The 12845-nt window shown below is 40.5% G+C and overlaps 1 protein-coding gene across 1 annotated transcript; it reads right to left on the reverse strand.

The window, feature by feature from the left end:
* Positions 1 to 4499: 4499 nt before the first annotated feature.
* chst1 (carbohydrate (keratan sulfate Gal-6) sulfotransferase 1) lies at positions 4500 to 8163 on the reverse strand. The gene is made up of 2 exons (XM_030758559.1): positions 7846 to 8163; positions 4500 to 6240 (listed from the first exon to the last, which is right to left on the reverse strand). Exon 2 carries the CDS (start codon positions 6192 to 6194, stop codon positions 4908 to 4910), a length of 1287 nt encoding a protein of 428 aa, XP_030614419.1. The 5' UTR covers positions 6195 to 6240; positions 7846 to 8163; the 3' UTR covers positions 4500 to 4907.
* Positions 8164 to 12845: the final 4682 nt, after the last annotated feature.

Genomic DNA, 12845 nt, shown 5'->3' on the forward strand with positions numbered 1-12845 from the left:
TTGTTTGCTTGTGTGCTAATCTCATTTCAGCTTTTCAGGCCAGCTGAAGGGGAGAATTTGAGCAATGGCAGCAAAGCAAGAGAGCCACAGCTGACCACAGTGACGTAAGCTGTGCTGACCGGCCTGACTGAGGCTGCTCGCACATATAAACGCAGTCACACACACGCCCTGACCCTCTCACTCACCTATAACCACATTTCCACGGGGGAATTAACCATCAATGGATCCTCAGTATGAATGTGTGTGTGTGTGTGTGTGTGTGTGTGTGTGTGTGTGTGTGTGTGTGTGTGTGTGTGTGTGTGTGTGTGTGGGTGTGTAGGAGTGAGTGTGTGAAAGAAAGAGAGGTAGAGAGAGTAACCTATGTTTGCCTGTAGCAGCTGCAGCTCTTAGCTTTTAGGGGACAGGCTATCATTTCCAGTTCTTCCCCTTCTCATTTAAAAAAGCAGTCGGTACAAGTTCAAAGAGATTTAGTGATTGTACAGATTTAATTTTAAGTATGAAAAAAGGAGATTAAAAATGTATTTATCCCATCATTATACTGTTATATTTCAGTGATTTCAGGCGTTTAAATATTGCCGCAGCATGCTTCGTGCAACATTAAATGTATCTAGCACTGACAGATGCCAAATGATCTTGTCCATAAAAATGAGCCAACATTATAAATATGACTTAAAGTTGGGATTAGAATTCAATCCACCCGCAAAATTTTACTACCCTGAAGGATGCCGGTTCCAGTTTGCATATTAGAGAGAATATTTCATTTTTTTTAGAATTTAATTTCAAAGCTGCTCTGCCCATTAAACCTGACTCTGGATCTCTAACTACATAATGACCGGGTTGCTACGTCTCTGTAATGCTGACCTACTGACAACTTCAGTTAAGCTGCTCACATCACTCCTGCTAAAGCCCTGCTAGCCCTGCCATTTTACCAGCAATCAAATAACAACTTGGAAAACCTGCGCGGAAAAGTTCCATAAAAGCAATGCACAATTTTCACATGAATAGTGCTGATTGCAGTCGCATGAGAAACGACCACTCAGATGCAAAGTTGAACGCCACGACAAAGCATCCCCAAACGTGACAAAGAAGGGGTCAAAGAAGATTCGTGCTTGTCAGGATGTGGGAAATGCACATCCGCAGTTCACCTCAGCAACAGATTTCTAAGTGCTGCAATTCATATGATTTTGTTCAGCTCAGTGAGCTTTTCACAGACTATATCTTGCTAAGTGGCTGATCAGAAGCGCTTACACACACTAACAAATTCACCCACACAAACAAAGACAAAAGCGAGATGTGTGAGCAGCAGATTTTAATCTCGGGCTTCCTTTTGTGAGGTTTATCACTTCATTCCTGCAGACTCTTAACAAGAAGCTAGCAGGGCATGTTCTGTCAGCACAGCTCAGTAAACAGCAGGCACACAAAGAAGCACATATCTTTCTGCTCTGTCATGCAGTCACACAGGGTTGGATTATTAAGGTCACATTATGAGGGGATAAGAATAAAAAGAGAGCGGGAGACAGAGCAAGAGAGGGATTTTCTGTAATTTCTTCCAGGGGCTTGTGAACCATATGTTCAGCTCTGGGACACAATGCACAACACGAGGGGCTCAGCAAGAGCCCAGAGACATACCCAACACACCAACACATGGAAAGCAGGCTGCAAACTGTGTGCGGGGGTCAGGCATGTGGAGGAAGTGCACCATTACTGGCAAACTGGCACAGTTCAACATTAAAAACAAGGAGCTGAGTCGAGCTTAATGGAGAGCTTCGATTTAGACGTGTACATGTTCAGCTGGATATCATTCAACTGAAAGCCTATTGACGAACTGTCTGATGATGTTAGTTGTCTTTATGTTACAGTAGGTAAATGATATAAATGACAGCAGTGCAGGTTTGTTTTTCAGAAGCGCGTGCTGCTGGTGCATTCTGGAACCCATTAAAGCCCATTAGGAGAGATTTACTATCACTATGGACAGGTTAAAAACTTACAGTCATGCTGCAGCTGAAAAGCTTCCTATAATGATGTTAGATTAAAAGATAGATAGCATGTGTTTTTGTGCAGTAGCACAGGCACTAGGCAGGGGGTACACTTCAGTTTTTACATAGAGTATATGTCATGTAATATCTTAACTAGTGAGCTTCAGAAATCAGTGGGGGATTTTTTGTTACTGTCAGACAGAGCTACCTTAAGTTTTTCCAAATTTCCAGGCTTTTTGTGCTGAGCCTGACTAACTGGCTGGTATGATATAGCTTCATATTTACATAAAGACATGCGAGTGACATCAGCCTTCAAGCTATCTGACAGAAGGCGTATTTTTCCAAAATGTCAGTGTATTCCTTTAATTGTTCAAATAAATCACATAAATGCGCATAAGCTCAGATTTGCAGCCACTTCTAGTTTTTAAAGTTTAAAATTAAAAAGTATGCCAAGCACATCCAGAAGATTCAGAGGTAAAGTGAAAAACAGAGAGTGAGCACTGAAGCAAAGGAACAATCCCCTGAGATCTCTGTAAGAAAGAAAGAGGTGGATGATGGAGAAAGCACAGGCGGAGAGAGAAAAGGAGGAGGAGAGAGAGTTTGCCTCCAGTCTCGGCACAGAGGAGGATCAAAGGTTTGTGCTCTGCATCTCAATGGACATTCGGTCACCAATACTGATGAGCTCGGGTGTGTGATGCTCCATTCACAGGGTTTATCTCTTATGGGTAAACAAGCGGTCACTGCATGCAAATAAATGAGCATCTTGACTGCACAGTTACACTTCATAGTTGTTTAAATTCAGGTTAAAAAAAAGATAAATTAATGAAAAAAACAAAAGGTAAAGAAAACAGGAATTTTTGACTGTTTTGTGTGTTGAGGACATTACTCTTGGTTTACTCTGCACATTTAATTACTGCAGAGGAATGGTATTGTTAGATTTTTGCTTAAATAAAATTAACCTTAATGTTCCTCTAGTGTTAGATCCCTAAATAATTAAGGGGTGTTTTTTGTTTATTAGTCATTTTAGAGTTTAATTATTAGATTATCGCTTGAAAGTGATACGTACTGCATTAAAGTTGCAACGATAATTAACTCACTTCCGCTGTGATTTTGTTTGCGGCACATGTGCCAAGTTTAAATTATGACATTCTAATCATATCATATTCAGCGTGTTTACCTACATCATTCTGAAAGCTGTTTATTTTGCATCTTCTAGGTGCAGCTGTGCTTTGTGCATGCACCCTTCACAGTTTTTGTGCTACACAGCCTAGACATTCATTTTTTAAGCTGCTACAGTAACAGCGGGATATTTCGAAATGCAGTACACAGCATGAAATCATGACTGTACTTTGAGCAGTAACTGTGAAGATGGTTTGCCAAACTAGCCACTGCAGAAGCCCCGGCATGCATGATTTTGAATATGTATCAACTGTGGGAATGTTTTTGACAGCACAGCAGCTTGTGCCAGTTGGGGGTATAAAATCCATATTTGTAGCAGCACTAATGGTCAAAGACTCCATCAATACAAAACTGCTTATAATGTGTTTAATTTTACATCAAATGATGCTGCAATTATTTTACTCCTTTGCTTGAGTTTGGAAATGCTTTTTGAATAAATCAGCATGATTGTAAAGGAAAAAAAAAAAATGACACATTAATTGACATGCCTGTGGTGCACTGTATTTCTTCTTTGACCTTCTACCCTCAACACCGCCTGGCTCAAACAGTGCACCCGCTGTTTCTATAATGATCAAAGAATTTGTCCGTGATCACGGACAGCATTTATTCTTTGTATGCCATCAAATGCAGACTTTGTAAATGTGGTTGTGCAGTACGCCATAAACTGCCCACACACTTCTTCTAAAATTGGAAAGGCGCAGACATATCTTCCTCAGTTATGAAAGTTTCATCTGTAAATAAACATGGGCGCATCATGGGCTGTCTAAGGAGCTGTGCTCGTTTTATTGAGAAAGAATGCGGGAGTTCTTCTTGCCCGGTCTTGTTTTCTGTTTTTATAAACCCCTAAATATCAGGTGGCATAAAAAAACTGTTTTTTTTTTTTTTACTTTTTAACTGATGACTTAGCCCTGCGAAAGGACAACGGTGCCCTAAACATTTTAATTAAAAACAGAACAGGCCCTGTAAATTTCACACTGCAAACAATTCTGAATAAATCGGCTCTACAAATCAAAACATAAATAAAGCGATAAAATCAGGAAACAATGGTTCTTCAGTAGAATTCTTCAGCGTCTACATTAAGTCTACACGTTTTAATGTTCTTGAGAATTCGCATGTATTTTCTTACTACCTAATGAAGACTTCAGCACTACCTCTTATTGGGGTGTGTTTGTGTATCACAGATGGTTGCAAATCCTCTGATGAAACACTCGTGACCTCCGATGGGATTCTGTCCCTTTAACTTGAGAACCTATTAATTGTCTGCAATTATCCTTTGAAAGTGTGGCATCTGTCAGAAGTATCTCTTCTCTTCCCACATGGATAGAAATGCCATAGTGGTAAAGGTCGACTGCGACATTCACTATTTATTGCACAGTAGGGTTTGTACAGTCAAACTTTTGCCATCACAGGTCTAAAAAAAAAATGTCTTTTTCTTCTTTAACAGGAACACCTTAGATTTTTCAAAACATCATCTTGCATAAGACAATTGATGAAGACAGTACCTTGTCTCAATTCTACCAGTGGACAAAACTAAATCATGGGGCGCTTGTAAACTAGCTTGTTTGATTATTTTGTGTTTGAAATGTGCTGTTTGTAACGTTGGGAAGTCATCCATAGTTCCCCTGGTGCATTCAAAATCTTTAAAGTTTAGTGCAAATTTGAAGAAAGAAATACAGAAACAAAACAAACTAAGGAACTTATAAGGCAACAATTATAAATATATCAAAAATAGTCATTAGAGAACTATCTTTGTTACAAAAATGGTACAAAAGTTTTGTCCTGTACCAGTGAGAGGGACATATTTTTCAGTTCCTCTACTGATTTCACAGCCTTGTATCCAAGCTGGTGAAGTACTTTTTGACACACAGTCTGTGTGTATTCCACCATATCAAAAGACAGTTTTAAGCGCCAACTCTCTGCATTAGCTGCTGAGTCCCTCACTGTACCAAACTTGTGTTTTGCTGAAGGATCGTTGCTGCCCCGAGTGTTTGCATGTATCCAGTCTTCCACATTTTTATCCATTGGCAGCCCCAGATAGTCATAGATCTCCTTTGTCTTAAGAAGAGGATTTCTAGCCAAATCCTCATATCGAACCAACATGTATTTCCCTTTCAGCCAGTAAGGATGGCTGAGACCAGTTGAAACAGAGCTGAGAAAGTCTTGACAGACAACCGTGAGCTGACTCAAGTCAAGATTATAGGGCCTTCTCCCTGTGGCCCTCCAAATACGCCACAGACGATATGTATCCCTAAATGTCTCAATCCGCGATGACAGGATACCACGTGGGTCTCTGACAAGTTGAATCACTTTGATATTCAGCCGTGGATCTTCAACCAAAGCACGCAGATCCCCAATCTCTGGAACCCGAACAATTTTGATTGCCACATGCCTCTTCTCGCGGCATGCCTCTGTTGCTAAGGTCATATTTAGAGTTGCACATTTCTTAACACAGTCCCCTTCCTCCACGTTAACATCAGCAGGCCCGAAGGCGTCACATACAGGTTGCTGACACAATGCGCGGCTGGCACCACGACGGAACAGTTTGTCTGTGGTGTGGTTCATGGGCGTTGGCTTGATATAGCTCTCTAAGAAATACAGGTCACAACCATACAGGCTACGCAGAAGGTCTCGACTGGCGCCCAACATCACACGCCGGTCAGCAGCATTGCGGCTATGTGACAGACGTGGAATCAGTGTGGTCTGAACGTGATAAAGAGGTTCAAACAGATAGAAAACCTCTTGGTGCTGGTTGAGCAGTTGGCCAACGAAGGAGGATCCACTGCGTGTCGTTGCCAGGACCAATATGTGTGTTTTACGTGTGGCATTGATGGAAAAGTAAGGGTAGTCGTCACAGCCTCCACCACCTGCTGTTCCCCGCTCAAAGGGAGGCTCAGTCTCCTGGCCCCCCAGGCCACAGTTTTGGGGGCTGGGCAATGGGCACAGCTGAAAAGGCTTGGAGGTGAGTGTTCGGATGGCCGTGTACTGGATGGCAATGGAGGCCAAGGCCAGCAGAATCACTGCCTTCCAGGAACATTGCATGGCTGAACCACTTCATTTAGACACAGCGGTCCATGCCAGGTCCTCCCTGTGAACAAAGAATTTTTGTCTTTTTATTCTTAGAAAGAGTTTTTGTATTGTATCATGTGTGCAAAAGCTCTATGATGTGCTTCTGCTTGCTATTAATCAAACACAATACTGCATGGCAGATCACATAATGTTCTTAAATGTACAGATTTACAGTATACTGTCCTTAAATGTATAAGATGACAATGTAATGGAGAATATTACAATGAAATTTAATTTGAATATACCAATTAACAGTGAGTCAGCTTGCATTTTATAATTAAATCACATGATCATGTCTCAGATAAAATATATTTAAGGGCTGCTCTTTTTCTTTTCATTCTTTTCAGTTTCAGTATGCAGTTATTATCCAACCGTCTTTTTTTTTTTTTTAAGTGCCATAATCAATAGAAATAAATTAGAAATGAAATACAGCTCTGCAATATTTGATCTGTTGATGAGTCATTCTTAATTAATTCTTAATGCTGCAATTTAGTTTTTGAAAATGAAAAATATTTTTTAAAGAAGTTCATTTTTCATTCCAGATCTACCTAGTGATACTGGTTGCCAAAACATGTAAAGCAGTCTGAAAGCCCTGAGCAGAGTATTTACATATGATGAGAAACATCTTCTGTTTGTACCAATGGCTCAAAACAGCTTTAGTTAAAGTGTTCAAGTTGTACATTTGTTGTTAAAAAAGTTACCATATAGTCAGATTATAAGGCACACTGAACACTCCACCAACTACTGCATCATAGCCCATACATCCTCCCAAACTCTGTGTCTGTTCTATCATGTCTGCATCTAATTCAAGAACCTTGTTTGGTCCGATTGAAGGATCTGCCGGTTGTCCTTGTTCATGAAGACAAAATAGTCTTAGCCAGCACAGAAATCTAAACAGTACTTTCAAGCTTTATTGCCAATGTCATGTCAAGGGGAACTGGTGATGGAACTGAACGATTAGATAATTACATGGAAATCAGCCATATTTAGAGTTTAGCTTTTAAGATCATTGTCATAGACTTGAGCCCTGCGAACTTTAACGGTGTAACCATAATAAAGACTAAACATTACCACTTCGGAAGCCATGCATGCATGTGACACTCGACTCAGGAGCACGGTGTGTAGAAACGGTACGTTAAAATAACATCTAACCTTAAACCACCCCCACCCCCATTAAATTAATAAAAATAATAATACTAATGTATCTTTTCTCAATGCACTGAGACACTAGAGCCCTCTGCTTGTGTGTAGGGGCTGTACAAAACTGCTTTCTGTGACCACCGATTACAACAGAGACGACTTATGCTTACAGAAATCACTGACGCTTCCTTAGAAAATGTAAATAAAAAAAAATAAATAAATAAAATTAAAAAAAAAGGGGGGGGGGGGGGGGGGGGGGGGGGGGGGGGCAATACACCGCAGCGGGAACAGGTTAGACTGAGATTTTCCCCGATGCAGTCATCCTAACCAATGCTGCGCGATAAGACAATATAGAACAAATCAGCCATCCCACCCAGCTGCAAGTGTTCAAAAATAACTATGGCTGTAAAAATAAGGTCGTGTTAACATTAGATTTTAAGGTAAAGTAATATTGTAGAGTGCATTCCCACTTCTCCCGTTGTACCTTGTTGGCAGTTGTAGTATTCTCATGATGCTCTGTACGTCCATGAATCGCGGATGTTTTCCATGAGCCCTCAGAACGATTTCCACTGAGCGCTTCTTCTCGGTCAGGAGAGCTCAAATGCGCCACTCAGAACCACATATTCCGTCTAACGTTGGAGCGTTGCATTTAAGTAATGGTTGGCTTCAGATAAACAGAAAAAAAAAAAACCAAAAAAAAAAAAAAAACGAGAGGGGAAAAAAGTGCTAGAGTAACGCTGTGGTATTACGGCTGTGGTATTACTAAGCAACCAGGCGGTGAGACTAACCGGAGAAAGCGACAGCCGGGCTCCCCTTAAATGATGCGCAGAGGCTGAGCGTGTGAGGTACACAAGGACCGACTGTCTGGACCACCCCAAACCCCTCCCCTTTCCACCTGCCTCTCCCTCTCTCTGTAGCTCTCTCTCTCTCTCTCTCTCTCACACACACACCCTTACAGACGCAACACACACAATCCCCTTTCATTCCGCAAATGTGGCAGCAATCTCACAATGATTCCGTTAGCCATGTCACTTAACTGTATGCAAACATTTGACTGTTTGTATCTCTCCTTCTTCTTCAGCTGTGTAGCTCCTCCGGTTTGTTTCGCTTACTTGTACATGTCAAATTCCGGTTAGAATGATTAATGAAAAAAAAAAAAAAAAAAAAAGTTTCCTTGACTTTGACACAAATTCGTCACATCAGCGTTACCGCCTGGGGTTCTGCGATTTTGCAAAGCCGTGTCTCCAGGGCATCTGCGTCCCACTTGATAAATGACTGGGTGTGGTGATAATGAACAGGATACGAGTTTAAAAAGAACACACGGGTTGATTGAATTAATCAGGAGCGAAAAACAGTCAAAGGATAGTGATGCACAAATATTACAGCACATGCATCTCAAAGTCAGCTGTAGATATGAGTACAGCTGTAAGGCTGTAAATATTTAGGCAAGCCCACAGTTGAATCAGAGGCTAGCAATAACACCCCCTGCTACATTTCTAAATTTGGTACCATTTTCTAAAAAGGCACCCTTTATGGAGAATTCTTAACATTAGCTACAGTGACAAGAATAAGTTTCTAAACCATTTGGAATTAATAAGATTGATTGGCTAAGTTGTCATGAAATTTGGTCTGATCTATACACAAAGTCACACTGATACTAAAAAAAAGTACTTTTCTTATCTTTATTGAACACACTGAGTAATCCTTCACACTCACAAAAGTTTGAGAACACCTCTACTAACTACAGACTTCTCCAAAATGTAGTTGACTCAGAGATCGATGAGATGAAATGAGAAGTGTAGGTTGTATCTGTGCCCTGTTCCTACAAATATAAGCAAAGTCTTTTTATTGGCAAACTCTGCTCCTCTAGAAAGAGAACCCTGTGTAGGCAAAAGGTCACACAAAAACCTCAAAGTAAAAAAAGAGGCGAAAAAGAACAAATGAGTAACAGCAAACACCTGTAGAAATGGAAACTTGTGTTTCCACTATAAGAATAAATTCTCTAAATGAGAATATTGTTAATAGTTCAGAATTTCTTTGTCTAAAATTTTGACTTGGATGAGTTGAGAGTTTAGCTCATAAATTTTGGTAATATCAAAGGGTTCCCAGAATTTTTCATGTAACCCCATACCCCATACTATCCCAGCATTAGGTGAGAAGTAATATCTCATGCACACACAACACAGACCAATTTTGAATCACCAGTTTATCGTTGCACAAACATTTCTGCTTTACACAGAATCAGTATATAAATAGAATATGTATGATTCAAATTATTTTACATCTCCCTTTCCAGCATAAAATCTAACATACACATACATGCACGCACAAAAATGCAGTGTGACAACAAATGTCCAACAAATGTAATCCAGTAATGGAGACATGATGAACAAGGCTGGACTACATCACAAGGGGACCATCTTTAAGTAAATATAACCATCTTTTACTCATGAAACCAGTAAACAGGTTATCGCGATCGAGGCTCAAGGGGAATTGGTTCCACATTTTGCTGAAAGATGACACTGAGGTAATTAAAATTTCTGAAGTGGCACTGTGCCAAAGACACTAAGATTTACCCTGAGATGCTGGAGGCCCTGGATGTTAATGAGCTGTCACTGCAGATATGTCCCAAATTTAATTTCACATAGATGTGAAACAGACAAAAACCAAAAAAAAAAAAATACAATATGTCTTCATTTGTAAACCACAGAATAGGTTGGTTGCCACTGACTCTTGAAATGATGTACTGTATAAGTTTGTGTTTTTGCACACTGAAGGAACAAGTCAGCTTTGGATGGGAGGAGGTGTAACACTGATGCAAGTCAAACATGGGACCTCCGCTGTTTGAAATAATGTTTTCGGTTAAAATCTACTCTTTCATTGCATTTATGTCTGAAAGGCTTGAAGGAAAACTTCTCCCATGTGCAGCCAACATTGCCTCCAATTTCTTGGTAACAAATGTGATGAGTCCCAGCACCATCAAAAAGGTTTGTTTGACAACCTCAGAGATTTTACTCTCACTCGCCTACACAGACCCACACACAAACACCCACACACACACCAAAAAAACCCCCCAAAACTAAATCAATCAAGCAATTCAACAGTATGTGTCTTTTCTGGTGAGGTTAGGCTGTGACAAACCAACATTTTTAGTTTGTGTTATTTAAAGTGCAGTTAGAAACATACACATTACAAATGACCGGCATCTGTGCCTTCTGTGGTAATATACATATATTTTTAAGCTAATTATCTAGTGAACAGATGCTGTGAGCAACTAATCCATCAAAAAAACTAAACAGTCACATTTGACTGGGAGGAAATCTCCCCGGAAACCACCGTTTCATTAGGAGCGTGCGATGGCGTTGTCACGCATGCATACAGGCACATCGGGGCCATCCAAACTTCTGAGAACCATTTTGAGTTGTTGCAAAGAAATTTTGGCAAAATGGATGAGCCTGCTGCATCTTTTTTTTTCACTTTAATTTTAGGGGTGTCTTTGAATTCAGGCCTCTGCAGGTTGGGAATTTACATTTCCATCAAACAATGTAGCATCCTTTCATTCCTAACACATTAACTAGGTCATATCAATATAAACTCCCCTCCAAAAGTATTGGAACAGTGAGGCCAATCCCTTTATTTTTGCTGTAGACTGAAAACATTTGGGTTTGACATCAAAAAAACAGGATGAGACAAAAGATCAACGTCTCAGCTTTTATTTCCAGGTATTTATACCTGCAGTTCAGAAGCTAGCACCTTTTGTTTGAACACATCCATTCTTCTTGAGAACAAAAGGCAGCACAGTGTTATGGTGGTTAGCACTGTTGCCTTGCAGCTAGAAGGTCAGGGTTCAAATCCGCCTGGGCTTTTCTCTGTGGTGTTTGTGTAGTTTTTCTCCAGGTACTCTGGTTTCCTCCCAAAGGCATGTAGTTAGTGGGGTTAGGATAACTGGTGATTTTAAATTGCCCATAGGCATGAATGTGAATAGCTGTCTGTCTCTCTGTGTTGGCCCTGTGATGGGCTGGCGACCTGTACAGAGTGTACCCTGCCTTTTACCCTGTGACAGCTGGGATAGGCTCCAGCCCCCCCCCCCCCCCCCCCCCCCCCCCCCCCCCCCCCGCAACCCTGACAAGGATAAGTGGAAGAGAATGGATGGATGGATAGATTAAAATGAGTAAGGCTTAATATCTAGTTGCAAATCCTCTATTTGCAATAACTGCATCAAGCCTGTGACCCACTGACATCACAAAACTTTTTCATTCTTCTTTTGTGATATTTTTCCAGACTTTCACCGCAGCCTCTTTCAGTTATGGTTTCTTTTGGGGTGTTATCTCCTTCAGTCTCCTCTTTAGCAGGTAAAATGCTCTATAGGGTTTAAGTCTGGAGATAGACTAGGCCGGTCAAAAAGCTTCCATTCCTGCCCCTCATGAACTCCTTTGTACTTTCAGCAGTGCGCTTTGGGTTATTTTGCTGCACGATGAAGGATCACCCAAATTTTTTTTTTTAAATTGACAGACAAAATGTTTCTGTAGCCTTCTGAGGTCATTGCACTGCTGCCATCATGCGTGATGCCTCATTAATCTTCACTGATGATGCCATCAATGAAGATTAATGAGCCAGTCCCAGAAGAAGCCTTGCAAGCCAAAGCCATGACATTACCTCTACTGTGTTTTATGGATGAGCTCGTATGGTTGGGATCCTTTCTCCAAACTTCAGCCTTTCCATCAGTTTGATAGACGTTCATCTTTGTTGCATTAGTCCATAAAACTTTGTTTTTGAATTTCTGAGACTTGTCTCTGCACTTCTTGGCAAATTTCAGCCTGGCCTTCCTGTTCTTCTTGCTAATGAGTGGTTTGCATCTTCTGGTGAAGCCTCTGTACTTTTTTAGACAGCTTTCTGTTTTTCATGTTTCGTGTTATTCCTCTAACTATAAACGCACAATTCGCACAGGCAAAAATCTGAAACTGAGTTAAGACACTGTGATATTTATTGTTTGAATAATCAATGCAACAGGACACACCTGGGCAACAAAACACGCCTGTCAGTCACATGTTCCAGCACTTTTCCTCACAAGAAAAATGGGTGTATTCAGACAAAAGTTACTAGCTTCTGAACCGTGTATCAGATACAGATGTAAATACCTGGAAATAAAAGCTGAGCTGTTGATCTTTTCTCTTGTATTCATCATTTAATGACAAACCCAAATGGTTTCAGTCTACAACAAAAATAAAGGGAGCGGCTTCACTGTTCCAATACCTTTGGAGGTGGGGGGACAGGTAAACAGGCCATGTAAATGGTTGAACCTTGTAACACATTAGATATCAGCACATTTTTCCCATTGAGATCTGATGTGTTTTCAAAGTGTTTTTGGAGCAATGTAACTTATCAAAAAATGCATGGAAATATGAATATATTTTTTATGAGTTAGGATTTAATGTGTATAATTTCAGCATTTTATCTTGCATTTAGTATAAACAAGAAATTTAT

This window comes from Archocentrus centrarchus, chromosome 3 (genome assembly GCF_007364275.1).
Source record: "Archocentrus centrarchus isolate MPI-CPG fArcCen1 chromosome 3, fArcCen1, whole genome shotgun sequence".
NCBI classification, from domain to species: Eukaryota; Metazoa; Chordata; class Actinopteri; order Cichliformes; family Cichlidae; genus Archocentrus; species Archocentrus centrarchus.